Here is a 24,753-nt window from a genome sequence, read left to right as displayed (position 1 = left end):
AAAATGTAAGCAAATAAATATATATAGGTAGGTATAATTACCATTTGTGTAAGTGGTATGAAGGAGGTACAAAAATGAACTGTGGCAGAGAATAACGGTGAAAGAACTAATTTAGATGGAGGACAGGTGGGAAGCGAAAGAGAGGAGCTTTCTTAAAGGAGCTGACTTTAAACAGACTGATAAATTAATTATTGGAGTTTAGTAGAAGGAAAGGTAAGAGCCTTCCTGAGTCGAGAGAAGAAATAAGGGATCAAGGTTAGTATGAACAGAACATACTGAGTGAGCGGAGGAGAGGCTAATGAGGTTGAAGAGGGAAGCATAAACGATACTCACTTAAGAATGTCTGGGCATGGTGGCTCACGCCTGTAATCCCAACACTTTGGGAGGCCAAGAAGGGTGAATCACTTGAGGTCAGGAGTTCAAGACCAGACTGGCCAACGTGGTGAAACCCCATCTCTACTAAAAATACAAAAGTTAGCTGGGCGTGGTGGTGCATGCCTGTACTCCCAGCTACTTGGGAGGCTGAGGCAGAAGAATCACTTGAACCCAGGAGGCAGAGGTTGCAGTGAGGCCAAGATCACACCACTGCACCGCAGCCTGGGTGACAGAGCGAGACTGTGTCTCAAAAAAAAAATCTTAAAGGTCATTTTAAGGATTCTAAATTTTATTTCCAGGGCAATTGGAAGCTATTTAAAGGTAATATGCAGGGACTCATGTTTCCTGCTTAAGTTCTTCTTTGAGGCAGATTTACAGAAGGAAAAAAATCTTTATAGATTAAATCCTTATGGCTACAGCTGTTTAATTTTCCAGGATCCAGAATGGCATCTGTTAAAACTTTAGGAAGATGAGAAGAATCATCTAATTTCTGGGCATAAAATGGTTTGAGGGGCACAACTTAAGAATATTCTACAAGAATCAGTAAGAAGAATTTATTCCTGGATTTTAAGAGCTTCTAAAAGTCACACGCCATCCTTTGCAGGTGACATTTGATCTTACAGACTATTGTTAAGAGTCTAGGGGTAGGAGTTAAAAAAAAAAAAAAAGTCTGGAGTCAGAAGGTATTCAAATCCCGGCTCTACTAATTTCTAGCTGAGTCTCCTGGTGACATTTCCTGTAAAAGTCCCATGGGTTTTTAGTTTGGCAACAGGTCCTACGCATAGAGATTGTTACAGGGATCGTGTCCAGATTTCAACAGCATTTTGGTAAAATGACTCAAATTTGGTACTTGCTCAATAAAAAATCAATAAATACGATGGAAGGTGAACTAGCCTCTGGGAGGGACATGGGCAGCAGACTGTGAGACACACAGCAAGTGTTTAATAGACTACATAATCTATACTATACACCTTCAACAGTGATCTAAACAAACTCGACCTGTCACTCATACCTCATCAAAACATTAGTGATTAATCTAAGACTTGTGAACTCCAGATTTTATTTACTTATTTTTTAATTTAAAAAGGATTCTGAGACAGAGTCACAGTCTGTCGCCCAGGCTTGAGTGCAGTGTCACGATCTCTGCAACCTCTGCCTCCCAGGTTCAAGCAATTCCTGTGCCTCAGCCTTCCAAGTAGGCGGGATTACAGGCGTGTGCCACCATACCCGGCTACTTTTTGTATTTTTAGTAGAAACAGGGTTTCATCATGTTGGCCAGGCTGGTCTTGAGCTCCTGACCTCAGGTGATCCACCTGCCTCGGCCCCTCAAAGTGCTGCGATTAAAGGTGTGAACCACCGCACCCAGCCTTAAAACCCAGATTTTAATGCCCTGCTTTAGACATAGTGAAAACACACTAGAGTGAGTCAAAGATGTGGATTCTGGTTCCGACTCTATCACTTTGAGTTCTTTTGGGGAAACACCTATCTCAGGGTTTCAATCTCAGCATTAACAACATTTTGGACTGGATAATTCTTTGCTGTCTGAGCTGTCTTGTGTATCACTGGATGTTTAACAGTATCCCTGACCTCTACCGACTCAATGCCAGTAGCATTGCCCCAGTTGTGACAACCAAAAATGTCTCCAGACATTTCTCAATTTGTCCTACCCCCTTGAGAAGCATTTTCATACTCTGAATTTCAATGTCTCATCTGAAACTCATGGAAACATGGAGATAACATCTATTTTGTCCTCCTTCAGGATTACTATATGATTCAAATAAGATAATGAATGGGGAAAAAGAGGGGAGAAAAGACCATATATGTAAAAGCCTTATTATTACTCTGTGGTAATATTATCATTATGCTCTGTGAGAGCTCGGCAATGAGGTTAATGCATTCATATCTTGTTTACAGAATTCACTATAAGGCTTAGGTAAAGGCTATATGCAGTCTAATATACCCTTTAGGTGGCTATTCAATAAATACTTGTTGATTGATTGATTCTAAGTCTGGGTCCAACAGTAAGTTCATTTACTTTTGCTATCATGCACGCTGTTTCTGAGAATTGCTGAGCCACAACATTGTAGTATGTTTCCAAACTTAACTCCACTTAAAAGAATAGGCCTAGATGAAACAAGAATAGTTATTCATTTTTCAGATGGAAAACTGAGGTATAAAGGTTAAAAGCCTAGCCAAGGTCACAGGGCAGTTAGTCTAGTGGTCGTCATTAGAAGCCTGATTCTGACCTCAAGCCCAGTGTTCTTTTTATTATTCGCAGCATGGTCCTTCTATCCAACTATCTCCTGTCTTTATGTTCCTAGTCTCTCAACATCAAGTAAGCTTTTTTTGCGTTCTAAGGGCAACTCAGAAAAACGGAGGCAAGGAAACAGCTGTAGTTCTGAGAGAGGCTTGGAAAAAAAAATGTAGACCTATTCCTATTGAGGCACAATTGGATATTCTCTACATTCCGGGTAAACCAATGTCAAGCTGTCCTAGTGCTCTGACAAGTCTATGAAATCCTTGCCCACTAAGTTGTCCAGGAGGAGCTAAATCTAATCGTTACCCCCCTCCAGAGCAGTTGTGTCCTGCAATGCTTTATGCCATGCTTCTGGCATACAGTATGCGCTACAACTGTCATCTGCAGTACTCTTGGCTGCTCTACCTCTAAGTGGCTCTAAGTGGGGTGAAAATGGACTTCCATACAGCCCCAAGCTCTAGGCTACATTTTGGCATTCTGTGAATAATGCATAAAAGCCCCCAAATGCCTTTCTACTATTTGTATTTTCAGGGTCAGAAACAGAAATTTTGAGAATTCATAAAAATGTCACCATTTATTCTACTCCTTTAAAATACCAGATCATCTCTGATTATCATGGCTTTGTGTGAACTTTCATATGCTGAATGTTGTCACAGGGTTGTCACTCTCAAACACTGACTCAACAGTGTTCTGGATAATTCCCAGGCAGGGGGAATTGGTGGGCTGGAGCCCACCTTAATCTTTATAATGATTACAATTTGAAAAATATAAGACTAGAAATTTTTGTTCTAGCCCTGGTTTTCCATTACATTAGGTAATTTAGCCTTTCTGGTCATAGCTTCCTGAGTCAAGGAACAGACTAATTCATCTTTAGAGCCTATTTCGGTCTGAAAAGTTTAGGTACATATAAGAATAGTTTCAGTGAGGGCCGGGCGTGGTGGCTCATGCCTGTAATTCCAGCACTTTGGGAGGCCAAGGCGGGCGGATCACGAGGTCAGGAGATTGAAACCATCCTGGCTAACATGGTGAAACCCTGTCTCTACTAAAAATACAAAAATTAGCCGGGCGTGGTGGCGGGCACCTGTAGTCCCAGCTACTCAGGAGGTTGAGGCAGGAGAATGGCGTGAACCCGGGAGGCGGAGCTTGCAGTGAGCCGAGATCGCGCCACTGCACTCCAACCTGGGCGACAGTGAGACTCCGTCTCAAAAAAGCAAACAAACAAAAAACAACAAAAAAAGAATAGTTTCAGTGAGAAACAAATGCACACTTGACTTGTCGAAATGCAGTCTGAATAATAGGGCTGGGCGCAGTGGCTCACACCTGTAATCCCAGCACTTTGGGAGGCCAAGACGGGCAGATCACTTGAGGCCAGGAGTTTGAGACCAGCCTGGCCAACATGGCAAAACGCTGTCTCTACTAAAAATACAAAAACTAGCCAGGTTTGGTGGCGTGCACCTGTAATTCCAGCGACTCAGGAAGTTGAGGCACGAGAATTGCTTGAACTTGGGAGGCAGAGGTTGCAGTGAGCCGAGATTGCGCCACTGCACGCTAGCCTGGGCGACACAGCAAGACTGTCTCAAAACAAAACAAAACAAAAAAATGAAATGCACTCTGAATAACGATTGATATACTTTAGCCATTCTAACATTTCAGTGGCTTTAACACTGATTAAACACATTCCAGAACAAACTGTTCATATTACTTTCCAGAACCAATCTTAAACAATCATCTCCTCTGAGAGGCACCTTGCCAAAGCAGAAACAGCAAGGGCAAGAGCCCACTCTGTTCTCGGAGTCAGGCTGCTCACTGTTGCAGGGCATTGCCGTCTTTTTTCCCCCATAAAGTAAGTATATTTTATTTAATTGTTACCCAGAACAGTAACTATTGCCAGTACTCCAGGAGCTCCCCTCCTGCCTCTCCCAGTCATGCTTCCTCCTCCTCTCCAGGGGGAACTTCTCTCCTCACTTCTAAAATCATACACAGTCTTCCGTGATTTTGAAATTTATATAAATGGAAGCAGAAAGAATGTACTATTGTGTCTGGGTCCTTTGCTCAACATAATTTTTGCGAGGTTCATCCATATTGTGTGTAGCAGCAGTTTGCTATTTTTCATTGCTCTATAGTTTCCTTTGAATGAATATGCAACTTAACTTTTCATTTCTGCTCTTGGCATCTAAACTGTTTTCAGGGTTTTTAATAACACTGCTGTGATCATTTGCAAATACTTCCCCTCCCCAAGATTGGTCACATTCTTCTCAGCACTTATTAGAGTCAGTCTACTTAATTTTAGCCATTCTGGTGGGTATAAATTGAACTTTAATTTGCATCTTCCTAATGACTATTGAAGTGGAAACTTTTTCATACATGTATTGGCTTTTGGATATCCTTTCTTTTGTTAACTATTTGTTCAAGTTTGTGGCTTATTTTTCTGTGAGGTCTTTTTCTTACTGATTTGTAAAAGTTCTTTACATATTCTGGATGAGTCTTCTATCATCACACACATTGCAAATATCTTCTCCCAGTCTGTGGCTTCCCTTTTCATTTCTTTTATTGCGTCTTTTGATGAACGAACAGAAGTTTTTACTGTTAATGTAGTCTATCATGCTTTATTTTTTATCCTAAGGGGTAGTGCCATCCTTAAAACTCGTAACAAGTTACAAAAACTTTGTGAGGATAATAAGTACTCGTAAAACTGGGATAAAAATCTCACAACAGTATGAATATCAAATGTAAAAATACATATTGAAGAGACTGGCATGTTAATAACATATATAGTAAATAATAAATGTTAATTACTTTCCTAACTCAAGTGCTTCTCAAAATGTGGTCCAAGGACCACCTGGATCAGAATCATCAGGGAAGTTTGGGTAAAAATAAAAATTATGGACCCTATGCCACACCACTGAATCACCTCTTAGGGAGTAGGGCCTCAAAATTTAGGTGCTTATCAAATTCCATGGACAATTCTTATGCATGCTAAAGCTTGAGAACCACAGTTCTGAATTACAGAGATGTACAACATAGATACTTAGTACACAGAATCTAAGAACTGGATGTTCAACAAGTGAAAGCTAAAAAAAAAAAAAAAAAAAAAAGATGGCCAGGAGTGGTGGTTCATGCCTGTAATCCCAGCACTTTGGGAGGCCGAGGTGGGTGGATCACTTGAGGTCAGGAGTTTGAGACCAGCCTGGCCAACATGGTGAAACCCCATCTCTACTAAAAATACAAAAATTAGCTGGACGTAGCGGTAGGTGCCTATAATCCCAGCTACTCAGGAACCCAGGAGGCAGAGGTTGCAGTGAGCCGAGATCACGCCACTGTACTCCAGCCTGGGTGACAGAGCAAGACTCAGTCTCAAAAAATAAAAAAAAAAAAAAAGTCAAACAAAAAGACAAATATTGCATGTTCTCAGTCATATGTGGGAGCCAAAAAAGTTGATCCTATGGAGGTAGAGAGTAGAACAGTCACCAGAGGCTGGGAAGGGTGTATATGTGTGTACTCAAGGTGGGGTGAGGGTGGGATTGAAGACAGATGGGTTAACAGAACAAATAGATGCTTAGATAGAAGGAGTAAGTTCTAGTGTTTGACAGCACAGAAGGGTGACTATAGTCAACAACAATACACTGTATATTTCAAAATAATTAGAAGATTTGAAATGTTCCCAATACAAAGAAATGATAAATACTGAAGGTGATGGATATCCTAAATACCCTGATTTGATCATTATACATTGTGCAATTATTAATTATTGTGCCCATAAATATGTGCAATTATTATGTATCAGTAATAAAGTAAAGAAAGCCAAGATTCAACCAGGAACTAAAATAATGCATTTGTTTATTTTGAAATTCCAAAAAGGTCACAGAGTTAGCCCAGTCTCACATAAAATTTGCATAGACCACCAGCTAATAATCAAAGAACTTGGGGGCTAACACTGAATTTAATACCAAATCACTCGTCTTTGGGATTTGAGAGAGGTTTTCTAACGCACTGTGTAAGTAAAATCTCTAAATCCCAGAGGGAGGGGAAATTAAATATTTTTGTAGTTTTATTTTTGTAGACTAGTTGTGAAATACAGGGATTGAACTACCAGAAAGACAGACCTCAAACAGGAAGTACACCGTTTTGCTGAGACTTTTACATTTGTCCCCAGCTGACCTCTCCAGGGTTTGTCAACTGTCTTTCTGAGATTGGGATTCGATCTGAGATCCTGAATAGCCCACCAAAAACAAAAAAACACAAGGAGGAAGCTGTGGGTAGAAAAGATATTTCCCCTTTCTTTATTATGGCAGCTATTCAAATACACAAGGAGATCTACTCACATTCTCTAACCGGTAAAACTGTACCTACTGGTTGTGGGCCCTTTGGCAAATTACTTAATATCTTTTTGCCTCAGCTCTAAAATTGGGAAAATAAAACTAACCTATTTCATAGGATTGTTTTAAAGAATTATTAGCAGGAGTTCACTGAGGCAACAGCACAGTGGTTAAGAGGGTAAGTTAGCTTCCTCTAAACTAAGGATGTTTATAGCAACTACCTCTTGACAGTATACACTTAAACACTTACTTAAGCACAGTGTCTAAACACAGGAAGTTCTTGATAAATACTCATTTTTACTTCTAAATCTACTGTTCTCTCTATATATGGTATAAGTGCAATTCCTCAAATCCTTGATTTGTCCACCAACTACCCCATAGCTAACACTTCTTCCTTATGTCTGCTGTTCTTTTTTTTTTGTTTTTTTTTTGAGACGGAGTTTCACTCTTGTCACCCAGGCTGGAGTGCAGTGGTGCGATCTCGGCTCACTGCAACCTCCACCTCCTGGGTTCAAGTGATTGTCCTGCCTCAGCCTACCAAGTAGCTGGGATTATGGGTGCCCGCCACCACACCTGACTAGTTTTTTTTTTTTTTTTAATTTTTAGTAGAGATGGGGTTTCACCATGTTGGCCAGGCTGGTCTCAAACTCCTGACCTCAGGTGATCCACACACCTTAGCCTCCCAAAGTGCTGAGATTGCCAGTGTAAGCCACCGCGCCTGGCCATCTCTGCTGTTCTTGATTTGGGAGCTTGCAGGGGTGTGCAACTGAATCCTACCCATTTAAATTTACTGACAGAGATGGCCTTTATCTATGTTGAATCAGGTGGTCAGTCATTTTTTTCAATTTGATTCCCATCTGTATCACATTTTCTTTGAAATGTTTTAAAGTTTCTGGCTTCTCCCTCCCTGTTTTCTGACTATAAATAATGCTTCTTCATATTCCTATGATAATTTCACTAGGATTTTGGGAAGGAAAAGAGATGAGTTCAAAACGCCATCTTGAAATGGAAATAATGATACATTACACTAGGTTTTTGTCCATCTTTTCTATGTTCCAATTTTGTAAGAGTAGTAGCAATTCTAAGCTATAACATAGAACCATGTATTCTGTGGTATTGCTAAAAACATAACGAAGGAACTGTTTTCAGGGCTACTTTCTAGAAAGTTTGTAAGCTTTTACAAGTTGCCCAAATAATAGGAAGAAGTCCAGTGAGGCACCTAGTTTCAACTACCCAGCAGCAATTTTCCCTGGGAATATGGCATTGAAGAAAACATTTGGAAAGGTAGGACTGCCTAAGTGAGCTGCATGTTAGACCATATAATTCTGTTATCTGTAACTTTACAGGAGTTATAGTCCACATGTGAGCCTGGCTATCGCCTATCCCAGAGTTTATCAGAACTCTTCCACAGAGATACTATGAGTACTTAACGTATGGCCCATAGATGAGTTTTTAAAATCTAAAATAAAAAAAAATCAACACTAATCAAACTCTATCTTCTAAATGTCCAATAAGCTAGAGTTCATATTCACCTAATATTCACTTTGATCTTGATGATTTCATACACATAAAATGGAATTCATGTGAATAAAAAGATACATGTGTATTTTGAATTATACATTCCAATGCTGTTCCTACCAGGTGTGCCTAACTCCACAGCTACCACTAATGCATAACTAAATAAATAATTTCCCCATTTGTTTTTTTTTTTTGAGACAAGGTCATATTCTGTTGTCCCGGCTGGAGTGCAGTAGCATGATTACAGCTCACTGCGGCCTACACCTCCTGGGCTCAAGTGATCCTCCCACCTCAGCCTCCAGAGTAGCTGAGAACATAGGTACATACCATTATGCCCAGCTAATTTTAAAACTTTTTGTAGAGAGGGGGTCTCCCTATGTTGCCCAGGCTGGTCTTGAACTCCAGCCCTCAAGTGATTCTTCTGCCTCAGTCTCCCAAAATGCTCGGATTACAGGTGTAAGCCACCGTACCCAGCCCCCAATTTTTAAGTGCAACACAAAGAATGGCAGCAGGAGCCAGAAAGATAGGTGTGTGTGCGCATTTACTTAAACACAGGCAGACACAGACTCCTCTTCAAGATAATTTACTTGGTCTCTTGTCCTTTCCTGAACCAAATTAAGCATGCAAAGGGATGGCTTGATAGGTGTGTCAAGGCTGAGCAGGGAAAAGGAAGGATATGGCACTTGAGAGGGGAGCAAAGTGAGGTCAGATCACTTTGACATCTACCTCAATTCAACTCAACAAGTATTATGAAGTACCCTCTGCCCCAGAGGCTATAGGGAATTCAGAGATGGAAAGGATGGAGGCTCTTGCTTAAACTTGCTATTGAACAAGGAAAATTTCACAAATGGCTTATTGTACCTAGAAAGAGAATGAGGGAGGTGAGATGGGGAGAAAAGAAAAGTTAGTAGGTTATAGTCAAGAAAGCATGAGGGGCTGATACAATTCTGATCTGCTTTATGGTCCCTAGCTTCCCCAAAAGACTAGTGACTATAGTAAACAATGTTATTGTGGCTATTTCAAAATATCTAGAAGAGAGAATTCTGAATGTTCTTACCATAAAGAAATGATAAATGTTTGAGGTGATGTATATGCTAAACACCATCGTTTGATCATTATACAATTTATATACGTATTAAAATATCACACTGTTCCCCATAAATATGTACAATTGTTATGTATTAATTAAAAACAAAACAGGCAGGGTATAGTGGCTCATGCCTATAATCCCAGAACTTTGGGAGGCTGAGGTGGAAGGATCTCTTGAGTCCAGGAGTTCAAGACCAGCCTGGGCAACATAGTGAGGCCTTGTCTCCTCAAAAAATCAAGAAAAGTAGCCAGGCGTGGAGATGCATGCCTGTAGTCTCAGCTATAGGCTGAGGCCATAGGATCTACTTTTGTACTACTTTGGTAGGCTGAGGCAGGAGGATAGCCTGAGCCCGGGAGGTTGAGGCTGCAGTGAGCTGAGATCGCGTCACCGCACTCCAGCCTGGGCGACAGACCAAGACTCTGTCTCTCAAACAAACAAACGAACAAATCCCCAAAAGATTAGTAATTGTTACGGTATCATACACTTTGTAAAGTTATCACACACCTCATAACCATCCAAAAATTTGGGAAGACAGTAAAACACAGACAGAGGCAGATATTTGTTAGGCTCTCTTTGTTTTATCTTTCCATCTTCACTCCCTACATAAATTGTAATAAAGAGCAAATCTTCTGAATCCTCTACTTGGTAAATACTTGTAAACATAGTTGGGAGACAGTCTCCTTTTGTTTGAGTTTATAATATTCACCTTGCAAATTAGCTTGAATAGTATTATACTGAAAAGCACTAGAAAAATCTACAAGACCATGATGCAGGTGACTTTAGTGAAGTCTGCAATTCAACATAATTTTGGTGAGATTACCTATTCTTGGCTCTTACTTAAGACTTAGTTCTGAATAGTAAGAGATAAAAATTAAGATATTACCAAGAAAATGATACTTTTTCTTTTCCACTAATCATTTTCAGTTAAAGTCTCATAGAAGATCAAAACTAGAACAGTCATCAGTCTGCCCACATTCTTTAACACAGTAATCCCGCTTCTAAATATTCATTCTATAGATAAACTGGCACATATGTGAAATGTGTATGTACAAAGTTACTTATAACAGGATTGTTTGTAATAGCAAAATATTAAAAATACAACCTAAATGTTCATTGATAGGGCACTGATTAAATGAGTTATCATATTTTCATACAATGGAATACTTAGCAGAATAAGAATGAGAACGATCTTATATACTGATATAGAATGATCTGTAAGACGTATTATGAAATGAAAGCAGAATATACTGTATGCTATAATTTGTAAAAAACTTAAAAAGGAAACAGAGTATGTACATGTTATTTTTATATACCTATACGATCTGCAGGGGAGTTGGGGGGAAACAACAAAGTTGTTGGTTGAGCCTGGGAGGCAAAATAGGACTGTGGTCCCTAAGGAGAACTGGTCAGAAGTGGGTAGGAGTAAATGAAATACTTTTCACTGAATATCCTTGTGTACTTTTTGAATTACAAACCATGTGAATATGTTTCCTATTTAAAAAATTAAATTATCAGTCAGGCGCAGTGGATCATGCCTATAATCCCAGCACTTTGGGAGGCCATGGCGGGCGGATCACCTGAGGCCAGGAGTTCAAGACCAGCCTGACCAACATGGAGAAACCCCATCTCTACTAAAAATATAAAATTAGCCGGTCATGGTGGCACATGCCTGTAATCCCAGCTACTAGGGAGGCTAAGGCAGGAGAATCACTTGAACCCAGGAGGCGGAGGTTGCAATGAGCCGAGATCACACTATTGCACTTCAGCCTGGGCAACAAGAGCGAAACTCCAACTCAAAAGATAAAAAAAAGTATCATCAAATCCAACTCCTTTATTTTACAGATGTAGAAACTGAGGCTCATGTTATTAAATGATGACACTAACATTCTTTAGTTAGGTGAATCCATAACATCTGCTTCTGATAGAAGGCTCCATAACACTAGACTAACCGCTTTCTCCAGCCCCATTTCTCCGGATGGCTTGCTGGGAAGCAGCTAAGCAGGATGGGTTTCTGAGCTTTACATATCCTGTTCTGGTGGCAAATAACATAGAAGCTCCTATTTCTCTTGCCCACTCCCACCCTTCTGTACAAAGAAGATCAAGTGTACAACTACATTCTTCCAAAGGCCTTTACAAAAGCTTTTATTTGCCTGGTTCTAATAGGACAACTCAAATTTGATATGTCAAACAAACAAACTGAAAAGGTCTTTTAGTTATGTAATGATAACAGGGCTTAAGTCCAATGGGGAGTGGATCTCCCAGCTACTTTACTCCATTTCTGTGATACCTTTTGTTGTTGGGCAAGCCACATCCTGGAATAATGTAATCACATGATGCACCCTTTCATGCTCCTCTTACAGGATCCTTTTGTAGCCTTGACGCACTTCCAGTCCGCTAACTGTGCTTTAGTATGATTTATGTGACAATTTCAGTGTTTTCTAGATAGTATCTTAGAGTGGAGAAAGCGTGCAGCACTAGGCATCAAAGGCTCTGAGCTCTGGACCCACATTTGCCATATACTAGCCATGTGACATTAGGCAAATCACCAAAATTTGCAAAATTTGCAAAACAGATATTAAAATACCTACGCTGCCAATCTCATAGTATTGTAAGGGTCAAATAAAATATGTTAAATACTTTCCAATTTTAAGGTACAGTAAATATGAAATATAATAGCTTGCTTGCTCATTAGATGACAAAATTAATCTCTGAAAGGAGCTAAGTCACACATAAGGCTCACTTTCATGTCTCTTGAAGTATACAGCCTTTCACAGTTTGATTTAAACAAAACTAGCTAGTCAGACAAATATACATTGGCAAAGCATTGCTTTAACTGCTTTATTGTTATAATCAAAGGTAGACAATGATCCTCCTTGTCTAAACTTTGCTTTAGTTATATTATGTAGCATTTAAACTGTTTGGATAATAATGTTGTTGGTTTGCCTATGAGTAATATTGGAAATTAATATGGCATAAGACAGAAACTAGAAAACATTTGAACTGTTCCCTTTTTTTTAATTCAGTAGGAAAATGCAATTAAATCTGTTACACAAGATAAAAGGAACTTGAATGATTTAATGAAAATGCAGTACAAGAATGAAAATGAGGCTGGACATGGTGGCTCATGCCTGTAATCCCAGCACTCTAAGAGGCCAAGGTGGGCAGACTGCTTAAGCTCAGGAGTTTGAGACCAGCCTGGGCAACATGGCAAAGCCCCGACTCTATCAAAAATACAAAAAATTAGCTGGGCGTGGTGGTGCATGCCTGTAGTCCCAGCTACTCGAAAGGCTGAGATGGGAAGATTGCTTGAGCCTGGGAGACAGAGGTTGCAGTGAGCTGAGATCGTGCTACTGCACTCCAGCCTGGGCAACAGAGCAAGACCCTGTTTCAAGAAAAAATAAAATAAAAAAGAAAAAAATTGTTCAATATCTCAGATAGAGGCTGTATGGTGTGGCAGTAAAAGTACTGGGCTAGGAATTGAAAGAGGTTCTAGATCTGCATTCTAGATCTGGCTTTTAGGTCTCATTTGCTATGCAATTTCAAGGAACTCAGACTATTCTTTCACTATTTATTGCATACCTATCGAATGAAGGTACCATGATGAAACTCTAACCTTAAGAAACCCATTCTGGTGAAAGAGGGACACATGTAAATAATTTAAAAATAATGTAAAATGTACTAAGGTATAGATTATGCATAGGGGTTGTGTGAGAACTCATAAAAAGCCATCAGAAAAGGTAGGAGAGAGGATGCGGGTGTATGAGTTACAGAATTTCCCTTTCATTTCATAAATTAAATGACTACATTCTAGATGCTCTAAACTGCTTCAAAATTATATAAACACTCATCATAGCTCTACAATAACTCTTCTATCTAGGGAAATACGTCACCTGTTGCTAGAATTTTGCTCTCTTTATATGTTCCCTCCGAATCATTTCTCATATTTACTTTTGAGATTCAGGCTTCCATCTTACCATGCTGTATTTCATAATGTCCTAAGCCTACAAAAGCAGGTTGTATACAAAAGCCTAGGGCCATTGTGTAAAGGAAAAGAGGTAGGGTGGACCCTTCTCAACCCTTTCCTTCTCTGCAGGGCTTTGCATTCCTAAGGATGGGCCCCTCCTCTGCTTGGGGATGTTACCTAAATCATAAAATGATATTACTCAAAGCAATGGAACTTCAAAAGCATTTCCTTCCCAGGCCCTACTATAAGATTTCTTTTGGCATAAACTGTTCATTGTAATGTATTAAGTATCAGACTTTTGATGACTTGTTATACTTAAGTCACAAAACTACAGAAAACTTTTAAGTTTTTAAAATGGCTTTAAGAGCTGCATGTGGGAGTACAGGCATCAGGAACCCCCTACCCCTTCCCTCCCTTTTCCCCAGTCAGGCCTGCCCTGTCCACTTTAAAATGCAGTTATTTGGGTGATGCCTTGTTACTAACTTATCTGACAACTGCTAGTTGAAATCAACTTGTCACTGTAAACACTTTGCTTTCTTTCTTTCTTTTTTTTTTTGAGATGGAGTCTCGCTCTGTCGCCCAGGTTGGCGCACAGTGGCGTGACCTCAGCTCACTGCAACCTCCGCCTCTCCGGAGCTCAAGCAATTCTCGTGCCTCAGTCTCCTGAGTAGCTGGGACTACAGGTGCCTGCCACCATGCCTGACTAATTTTTGTATTTTCAGCAGACACGGGGTTTCACCATGTTGGCCAGGCTGGTCTCGAACTCCTGACCTCAGGTGATCTGCCTGAGCTGGGATTACAGGCGGGAGCCACCACTCCTGGCCGAACACTTTGCTTTTCTAGTGATTATTATATCTTCTTTCTCTCTTGTAGCACTTCTGGTGGGAAAGGTGCAAAAAGGAATTAACAGTAGAGATGAGTCTCTGATTCCTAAGTCCTTCTCTACCAAGACTTCCAAGTTGGACACAAGAGGTAGAGAAAGACTTAGGAATCAAAGACTCTTATGAGTATGGTATCTACTTTCAAAACAGTCATTTCATTTTATTCACATTCAGTATGGAAACTTTTTCTCAATTCAAAATTGAGATTATAATCCAAAGGAAAGCTGAATTGAAAATTTTAACAGATTAATACCAGTGCCCCAAGTGGTGTTTACCATGCCTTCACAACAACCTCATGTTCTAGGGGCCATTAGAAAATGAAGTGGCTACTGACATGGAATGGAGCTAGGGAAATGTAACTTTTTACTTCATACACTCCTAAGCCATTTGAACTTTTTTACATCAATCATGCTATTTAGAATAAAAAATTCCACTTCCTACCAATCTAAGTACAAACTTGTCACCTTGACCTTCAAGGTATTTGACAAATATGGTCCTGGATTCCTTTTCAATTTTAATCCATTACTTTCTTCTGTGAACTGTTGCCTTATACTCTTAGCAAACTATCCCACAGAACTCTCTTATCCAATTTAACTGACATCACACCATTAGGCTATTCTCCAATGTGATGGGAACAACACTTCTGGTTCCCCCTCTGTGAAGTGTGCTTATCAATGGTGACAGTGTGTTTATTCACAAACCTATTTATGCCAGTTGTGCTTATTACTGAAAGTACGTAAATACTATGTAAAGCAATGAAGTATAAATGAGAAGAGAAAAATGACAGCAGCAATTAACACTGAGTACTTACTACCTGCCAGGCACTGTTCTAAATGCTTTACATGAATTAACTCCTATAATATTCACAAGAAACCTAGAAATGGATACTACCATTATGCCTGTTTTACAAAGGCAAAAACTGAGTAACTTGTCCATGGCCTATACAACTAATAAGTGGCAAAGCAATTTGGCTCCAGAGCTCAAATACTTAACTACTGTACTACATAGCCTCTCTAGTAGTTATTTCTAAAACACCACACTGAATGCTTTGGAAAGACCAGATAAAAGTGAGCATACAAGGCCGGGCGCGTTGGCTCACGCCTCTAATCCTAGCACTTTGGGAGGCCAAGGTGGGTGGATCACCTGAGGTCGGGAGTTCCAGACCAGCCTGACCAACATGGAGAAACCCTGTCTCTACTAAAAATACAAAATTAGCCGGGCATGGTGGCACATGCCTGTAATCCCAGCTACTCGGGAGGGTGAGGCTGGAGAATCGCTTGAACCCAGGAGGTGGAGGTTGTGGTGAGCCGAGATTGTGCCATTGCATTCAAACCTGGGCAACAAGAGCGAAACTCTGTCTCAAAAAAAAAAAAAAAGTGAGCATACAGATAACACATAAACTTGCTGTTAGGTGTGGGAGACAACAGAAAAGTCTGGAAGGACATTTCATAAACACCTAGAAAGATTCTGCAGTGAGACTGCTTTGCAAGTGACTTTAAGTATTCATTCCATGTTAAAAATACCATAGATAATGTAGGCCAGGGGCTAGCAAGCTCTTTCTATAAAGGGCCAAAAGTAAACATTTTAGATGTTGCAGGCCATGTGGTTTCTGTTGCAACCACAAATATTCAATTCTGCCTTGGAGGGTAAGAGGAGTCATAGACAATACATAAACAAATGAGCAAGGCTGTGTTCTAATAAAGCTTTACTTATAAAAACAGGCAACAGGGTCCTACACTCCAAGAAAAGGCTGAGGCCTTATGTTAAAAGAATGGCAAAAGAATGTTTATGTGTTCGTTAAAATGTTATGCATATAACTATTATCTGTATGATTCCCTGCTTTAACTTACTTCTTCAGTTAACCAACTAATGGCCCTAAGTCTGCTTTCAGTGACTGAGTGAACGGAATGTTATAGATCCCCTAGAACCTGCATTTAATTCATATTCCTATCATTATACCTGATATAACTTGGTTATAACTTTAAACTACTAATTTTAAAATGCATGCATCATTACAGATTAGTATGGGTATACTCGTATATAAAGACTGTCATCTCTGTTGCAAAATTGCTGATAATTTGAAAATAATTATTAAAATTGCTGCTTCCCTGAGGGAGTAAGGGGAGTGGAGGGTGGAGAAAAAAAATTGCTGCTTCCTGGCCAATCTTCTGGGGGTTGACAATATATTTTATGAGTATTCTAAAAGTTGTATACTTAAGCAAAACAAATAAACAAAAATGCTTACTTTAAACTTGAGATCAAGGTTGTGCCTTACTTACCTTTGTATCCCCAGCAGTTACTCAGTAGAAGTCCAGGTCTAATCCACTCATTTTACAGTGCTTAGGGAGCCTGGCCCAAACTCAGAGTGAGTTATAAGGGCTGGGACAGGAATTCAGATTTCTTGATTCCTAGTCCAGTATTACCAATCTGAAGATACACGAATTTAGGAAGACAGTGGCTTTCTTTCTTTTTTTTTTTTTTAGGTGCACCCAGTCCTGCAGTTCAAAGCCTGGCAAGACTCACCATCATCTTCTTCCTCCTCATACTGCTAATGAGAATCAGCAGCTGTGTTTCTACAGTGATAATCTGGGTATGCATGTTCGTGATGTTCCAATCACCAAAAAGGCTATTGATTTTAGGATTCCTGAGTACCTACAAAAGCTACTTAAACATCCAGGATAAAATCAGCTCCACCCAAGAATACAAGATAAGAGTTCAAATATTCCCTTGACCATTTTTTTTTTTTTAAAGAAAAGGCTGGAAGGACATGTCATAAACACCTAGAAAGATTCTGCAGTGAGACTGCTTTGCAAGTGACTTTAAGTATTCATTCCATGTTAAAAATATCATAGATAATGTAGGCCAGGGGCTAGCAAGCTCTTTCTGTTAAACATTTAGATGTTTCAGTGCTGCAATCACAGTGACCAGTGTTGGGGAGAGGGATTAGAAAGTGCCATGGTACTTAATCCAGTTACTCCCCCAACACCTCCAAGAGGTAGCCAAGTTCACACACTAAACAGAGCTACTGCAACAGTTCTAGTGGGAGTCCTTAGATTCTAGTTCCAGTTCCGGTTCTAGTGCTTAGATTCCAGTTGCATCATTCCAACTGTGAGCCTCCGCTGCTTTAACATCTTTGCCAGGAGGTGCAAAGTTCTCTGGGAGGGAGCTACCAATCATTTCCTTTCAATTTCATACTGACAGATTGAAACATTCACGTAAGGGACACCTGTAGTACCAACCTGACTGTGAGGGGAAGCCCAAGAACTCCAGTGAGTCTGTGGACGCTACGCTGGGACACTATCTCCTTAGCCACACCTTGTCTAAGCCAGGACTATCCCAGGATTGTTTCGAGAATGATACCAGGTTAACCAAAGAAATATTTATGTAAGATACAGATAGGGTGGAAACTGGAGGCAGAGGAGTCCGCCACAATTGATGTTGATTTAGGGCTGTCGCAGGAAGACCCAGGGAAACCCACGCCAAGGTTGGGCTGGGGATGTGTCTGCCTCCAAAGTATCCTCCTTTCCATCACCCACCGCCAGAATATCTTAGCTCTTCTGCACCTCATCCGCGTAGAATACAGGTGGACTCTAGAAAGGGGACTTTCCTCGAGGTGTATGCTACAGTCTTTCAATAGTCACTCTGTAAGGGCACACAGTGCTTAAGAGCTGATAAGGTTCTTGTTCACCCACTAGCTCACTATGTCCTGAATCAAACGACGAGGAATCCAGTCTCAGTCTGCCCTTTACTCTTTGTGACCTCGGACTAGTCACCCGGGTGCTTAGTTCCTTCGTCTCCCTATCTGTAAATTCTGAGATTACGAGGAGGCCGGGATTGAAATCGATGGCCTCTGAGCTCTAAAAGCTTCTGGACCAGCAGGCACATGGAAGAACTGGACAAATGGCCGGTTGCATACACGGGGAAACTGAGGCACCGAGCACCCGGGCCCAAGGTCACTCTGGCTATGCCACTGCAGGGGCCGGGCCGAAGCCCAAGTCTTTAACCCTCCAGTCCCGAGCTCTTTCTCCTTCCGCGGAGCTGAGGAGAGGGGCGAGGAAGGTCCTTGTCCCGCTGGGGAAAGGACGGTACCCATGCACAGGGGTGCGAAAGAGGGGCCGAGAGAAGCCTTACCTTTCCAGGTCAAGTCCAGCCACTAGCACCTCTCTCTCCGAATCTTAACCCGTCACCCCCTCACGACTCTTCGAACGGCCCCTCCACTTCTACCCGGCTCGACGTGTCCACCACCGCCACCGAGGCCGAGGATTTCCTGCCCCCTCCCGCCCCCTCCCGCCCTCTAGCATTACCGACCAATCCTTGCAAGGGGCTGTGAAGCTCCGCCCCGCTGCCGGCTGGAGAGGCCTGATGTCACTCGGCGCGCGTGCCCGCGCGAGCCTCTCATTTGCCTTTGCCCCACCTTCTCCAGAGCCCAGTCTACTTTCGGTCCAGAGACCGTGCTGGAGTTCGCCCTGCCGGAAAGCAGCACGCCGCCGCGGCATTTTACGACGTCGGCGGTGACAGGCCTTGGGACTCTGGGAATACCCAGCTTCCTCCCCGCAGCCCGGTGAAAGCCAACGCAATGTTCGGTGCGGGGGACGAGGACGACACCGATTTCCTCTCGCCGAGCGGCGGGTGAGTGACTGAGAAGTATGCGCTGGAGGGCGTGGCTGAGAGATACCGGCGGATTGTTGGAGGGGGGTCGATCTCTTCTCAGGCCTTTTCCCAACTTCCGGGGGGAGACCCTTGCCACATTCCGGTGCTCTACACCTCTCAGAATCTGGGCAGAGCTTGCAACTGTGCTGACCCTGCCGATCTGAGGTTCGGGACCCGGCATCTCTCTTGGCGGGAAGATAGCCCTGGGTTTGCCTTTTGCATTCTGGGTCACAATTTCTCCGGTGAAATGGGAATGATTGCTGATGAGACTTCCTGCCTCAGAATTTTTGTAGGAGTCAGCTGGGGCTGATGTGAGACTTCTTTTCTCCATGGAGAAGGCGATGACACTTTAGAACCAGGTCTTGGTGGGTCAGCTCTAGCATTCTTCAAGGCCCAGCTCGGATGTCACGTTTTGGATGCTTTTCCTTCTGCAGCCTCAGGCAGAATGAATTGCTTTCTCTTCTTTATTCCTACAGCTAGGTGTGTTTGCCTCTATTCTTGTACCCCGCACCTATTAGATTATGAGTCCTCACCGGACAGGGACTGCTTATGGTGTTCATTTCTGTCTAGCACCCAGCATGGTACCTAGCACATAGTGAGTGCTCAGGAAGTGGCTGTTGAATGAATAATAGCTGCGAAATTGCACTTTGTAAAGCTTAAAGCTTAAAACCAACGTAACAGACTTCTGTCATTCTCCAGTTTCCCCAAGCATTATATTAATATATACCAGCCTGGAATAGAAATCTTTAAAGAGAGGAAAGGTTTTGTCTCTTTTAGTAGTCAGTTTAGCCTTTTCCATTGTGTTGTGCCAGTGGACAGCTTGACTTCCTCCAAACTTGTGAGCTACCAAGCTCTGATCATTGCAGAGCTTTTCTTTGAACGTATGCTTAACAAAGTTTGTGCGTGCTGAAGAATGTACTGGAAAAATGACAAATACACCACATATGCCCCTTATTCTGCTAAATGCTAAGAGGTTACAAAAATGATTAAACTGCTGTGCCTGCCCTTAAGTTGCTTCCAGATCTTTTGGGCCATGTGGTTTCTATTGCAACCACAAATACTCAGTTCTGCCTTGTAGGGTGAGAGTAGTCATAGACAATACATAAACAAATGAGTTAATAGATGAATGACCATAAAATGACCCTGGCCTTCTTTTGTCCTTAAATAGGAACTTTTGATTTACACTGACTAGCTCTATATTACCTATCTTTAAGTCTTTTTCACTCTCACCACTCTGTTCCTTTCCTACCCCGTCTTTAGATGGCCTGCATTCACTTAGTTCCACTTTGAGTTCTTTCCGTTTCTCAGTTATTTTACAGTTAAGCTGTGCTTTGGTTCCTTTTTCCCCTATTCCACTTTAAATTCGCGTTCTTCACTATGTGAAAGTATTTGGGAGAAGTCTGTAATGTTAGGGCTCCCAATTTTCATGCAACAATCAGTCCAAGCTGACTGAAAATTATGGGATAGGTAATGACAGCCATGTGCTCTTTTCCAGATTCCTGGCCAGAGATAAATTCTTGGTGGCTCAACTATTCTTTTTTCCTGAGGAGGCTTCTCAAGGGTCTGAGACACTTGAATTCTAGGCATGTGACTGTGCTCCTAGACATAGACAACAGCTAATTTGATGGTAAAAGACATACTGAGGAAAGTTATAGTTTATTTTTGTTCCCCACGGTTATCAGGAAAACCAAATCAAATTTAACACTGAGAATACAGAAAGTTTCACCAAAATTCTCTGATTTAGCTATTCCTTTTTTGGTTTTCTCTAAGGAAGTAGAACATATGACAGTGAATACTGCAGCTACTTTTCACTTCCTCTTTTATAGCCATATATTACTGTAAGTATATTTGCTTAAGTTCCAAGTCTCTTGATTTAAACACATGACTTGCTTGATTTCATTAAGGATATTCAAGCCTAATAGAAGTAGGAGTATCTGATAATCTGCCTTCTGAGTTTCTAGGCCTCTTAGAGTTTACTATTAATCTAGAAGTAGTAATCAGGAGCCTTGCTTTTGTTTGTTAGTTTGTATTAGCCCATTCCTCACCGTTGTGGGAAGTAATAGTAATGAACTAATAGTACTTGTCTTCAGCTAATCCAGATACGAATAAGGCACAGTTTCTGCCCCTAAGAAACTTTTATTTTAGTAGTAGAATAAAATCAATCCAGGAATAATAATCACAAAGCATTTTTAAGGGGCCAATTATGTATATATTTGTTTTAGATTATAAAGGTATGTGTAGGCAGATCCGATTAGCATAGTAATGATAAATCACCAGTCTAAAGATGGTAAAAAGATAAATTAACCGATCATCAGAAAGCATTTTGAGTTCTGTAAAAGATAGGAAAAAGCCTAGATTCTAATGTTGATTCTATCCCCAGTTAGGAATGTGACTTTGGACAGATTATCTTCCATCCTTGTCTCTCCATACCCCAACCTATTCAATAATGAGGTTTGACCTAGATAAACTTTGAGACCTTTCCCAGTTCTGTAGTTTTAATGTTAATGCTAATACCAGTTTATGGTTGCAGGTCAACTTGCGTGTCAATCAAGCATGCTTTCACCCTTGCAGGGGTATCTGAGTTGAACCACATTTTGAGATAATAGCATGTGTTCACAAGTATATAAATACATACTCTGTGCTTACTTAATGCCATACACTGTTCTAAGAAATACATAGACATTATTGTATTTATTCCTCCCTTCTACTCTATGAAATAATTTTACCTACTATGCCCATTTTACAAATGAGAAATATATATATATATATATATATATATAATTGTATTTACTCCTCTCTGTGAGGTACTATTAACTATTATATCCGTTTTACAAATGGGAAAGGCTCAGAGAGGTGAATTGCCCAAGATCATGCAGCTAGAAAGTAATAGAGCCTGGATCTGAAATCAGGTAGGCAGATTCTACCAGACCTGCCTATGTGCTATTGTTGTTATTATTGAAATGGATGTTTGATGTCAGTTTGTTTAAAAAAGTATTAATACTTTACCAACAAAAAGAATCTCTGTTTATTAAAATACACTGATACAGTATAAATGCATGTGTTTTTGTTTTTGGTGAGAAAGAAAATATAAAACTGAGGTGAGGTGAGGTCCTTGGCGACTAAATGCATTGTCTAACTTTTTTTTTTTATGTAGTTAATTCTGTCATGACTTTTCCTATGAATTATAAATATAGATTCAAGTCCAGAGTTAGCAAGCTCATTCTTGCCAACATAGGGAGATTGTGTACATTTGAGAGTTCCTTAGTAGTGGAAAAATCTAAAAATTTATTTATTTTTGTTTATTTATTTATTTTTTTGAGACAGGGTTTTTCTCTGTTGCCCAGGCTGGAGTGCAGTGGTGCAGTCATGGCTCACTGCAGCTTCGAACTCCTGGGCTCAAGCAATCCACTTGCCTCAGTCTCTCAAGTAGCTGGGACTACAGGCGCATGCCACCATGCCTGGCTAATTTTTAATTTTTTGTAAAGATGGGTTCTTGCTATATTGCTCAGGCTAGTCTTGAACTCCTGGCCTCAAGCAGTCCTCCTGTCTCAGCCTCTGAGAGTGAGCCACCATGCCCTGCTAAAAATTTACAAGTAACTTATCTCCCAAGTTGATGTAGAGTCCATTAAAGACATTAATAGAAAATGGGACTGTGTGTGGTGGTTCACGCTTGCAATCCCAGCACTTTGGGAGGCCAAGGCAGGCGGATCATGAGGTCAGGAGTTCGAGACCAGCCTGGCCAACACAATGAAACCCCGTCTCTACAAAAATACAAAAATTAACTGGGTGTGGTGGCAGGTGCCTATAATCCCAGCTACTCGGGAGGCTGAGGTAGGAGAATCGCTTGAATCTGGGAGGCAGAGGTTGCAGTGAGCCAAGGTCGTGCCACTGCACTCCAGCCTGGGTGACAAAGCAAGACTCCGTCTCATTAAAAAAAAAAAAAAAAAAAGACTGGGTGTGGTGGCTCACACCTGTAATCCCAGCACTTTGGGAGGCTGAGGCAGGTGGATCACCTGAGGTCAGGAGTTCAAGACCAGCCTGGCCAATGTGGTGAAACCCCATCTCTACTAAAAATACAAAAATTAGCCAGGCATGGTGGCGGGCATCTGTAATATCGGGTGCTCAGGAGGCTGAGGCAGGAGAATCGCTTGAACCCTGGAGGTGGAGGTTGCACAGCCGAGATCCTGCCATTGCACTCCAGCCTGGACGCCAAGAGCAAAATTCTGTCTCAAAAAAAAAAAAAAAAAAGAGAATGAAATTAATCTGAAAACTAATTAGGTTGACCTGGCTTTTGGATCGACTTTGTAGTCTTCAGTTGGCTGGTCTTTAGAACATCTATGGAAACACTGTTCACTTATGACACTCTTGTCTTTCCTTTTAAAAAGGCTATACCTGCAAAATTAAAACAGCAAGCCCAATACTCATGGCTTACTGAAGCTAACAAGGACATTCATTTCTTATCAGTAATCTGTGCATAAGCTATGTTATCTTAACTAGGTGCTAAGCTTTGTACATTTTTCACTGTGTTAAAGACAGTGAAACCCAACTCTTCCAGAATCTTATTCCTTTAGGCAATTTGCCCGAATTTTCCTGCCTGAAAAGACAAATCTTGCTGTCTTCTAAATTCCATAAGCATTTGTTGATGTCTTTTTAGGCCAGCGCTGCTCTCACTCAAGCATTGCGTTTACAATCTCATTTAAACCTCTTAGTCCTTTACAGTAGGCATTTCTGGCCTATTTACAGGAAACTTAAACTTACACTAGACTACTTTGAGAAAAGAAGGTAATAGTTTCAAGTCATATAAAATTTATTTTGTAAAATGCTAGTGCATATTTCTCTATACATAAAACTTGTTTTAAAAAAACCTGAAAAGCCAAAATAACTTGTTGGGAAGTTTCAATGTTTACTTCACCTAAACTAAAGATGCCTTTGGAGAAGAAGTGCTCAGAGCCAGACTAGACTTTGAATTCATTTATTGAGCCTGTTACATACCAGACACTGGGCATACCTCTTTTTTTTTTTTTTTTTTTTCGGTTTCCCTTATTGTGCCTTGCAGATTTTTTTTTTTTTTTTTTTTTTTTTACAAAATAAAGGTTGTGTCCAACCCCGTGTTGAGTGAGTCTATTGGCATCATTTTGCCAACAGCAAAATTCCTCCCTTCGTGTCTCCGTGTCACATTTTGGTAATTCTCTTAATATTCAAAAATATTCTCTTGGTCAGTTGCAATGGCTCGCACCTATAATCCCAGCATTTTGGGAGGCTGAGGCGGGTGGATCACTTGAGTGCAGGAGTTTGCGACCAGCCTGGCCAACATAGCAAAACGCTGTTTCTACTAAAAAATACAGAAATTAGCAGGGCATGGTGATGCATGCCTGTAATCCTAGCAATTTGGGAGGCTGAGGCATGAGAATCGCTTGAACCCAGGAGGCGGAGGTTGTAGTGAGCCGAGATTGGGCCACTGCACTCCTGCCTGGGCGACAGAGTGAGACTGCATCTCAAAAAAAAAAAAAAAAATATATATATATATATACACACACACACGCACACATATATATTCACACATATATATATATGTATATATACACACACACATATATCCTCTGAATATTTCAAACTTTTTCAATGGTATTATATCTGTTATGGTGTGATCTTTGGTGTTATTGTAATTGTTGTTGCCACAAACCACGCTCACATAAAATAGT

The 24,753-nt window shown here is 40.9% G+C and overlaps 2 protein-coding genes across 4 annotated transcripts in view; one reads left to right on the top strand and one right to left on the bottom strand.

Annotated features, from left to right (window-relative positions):
* SLC31A1 (solute carrier family 31 member 1) overlaps positions 1–18,863 on the bottom strand; it is a 43,510-nt gene extending 24,647 nt beyond the window's left edge. The window contains exon 1 of the mRNA XM_019033403.4: positions 18,533–18,863. The gene's annotated coding sequence lies outside the window, so the exon portion shown is untranslated. The remainder of the gene's footprint in view (positions 1–18,532) is intronic.
* FKBP15 (FKBP prolyl isomerase family member 15) overlaps positions 18,829–24,753 on the top strand; it is a 55,287-nt gene continuing 49,362 nt past the window's right edge. For 2 of the 3 annotated variants that reach the window (XM_019033399.4, XM_004048462.5), the window contains exon 1: positions 18,836–19,030. In XM_019033399.4, the coding sequence (XP_018888944.2) occupies positions 18,978–19,030 (53 nt within the window). In that variant the 5' untranslated portion in view covers positions 18,836–18,977. Of the gene's footprint in view, positions 19,031–24,753 lie in introns of all 3 variants that reach the window. The other variant, XM_019033398.4, reaches the window with a different exon arrangement.

Source organism: Gorilla gorilla, chromosome 13 (assembly GCF_029281585.2).
Source record: "Gorilla gorilla gorilla isolate KB3781 chromosome 13, NHGRI_mGorGor1-v2.1_pri, whole genome shotgun sequence".
NCBI lineage: Eukaryota > Metazoa > Chordata > Mammalia > Primates > Hominidae > Gorilla > Gorilla gorilla.
Note: the sequence above shows the minus strand (reverse complement) of the source record. Positions and strands in the feature narration are given on the sequence as shown.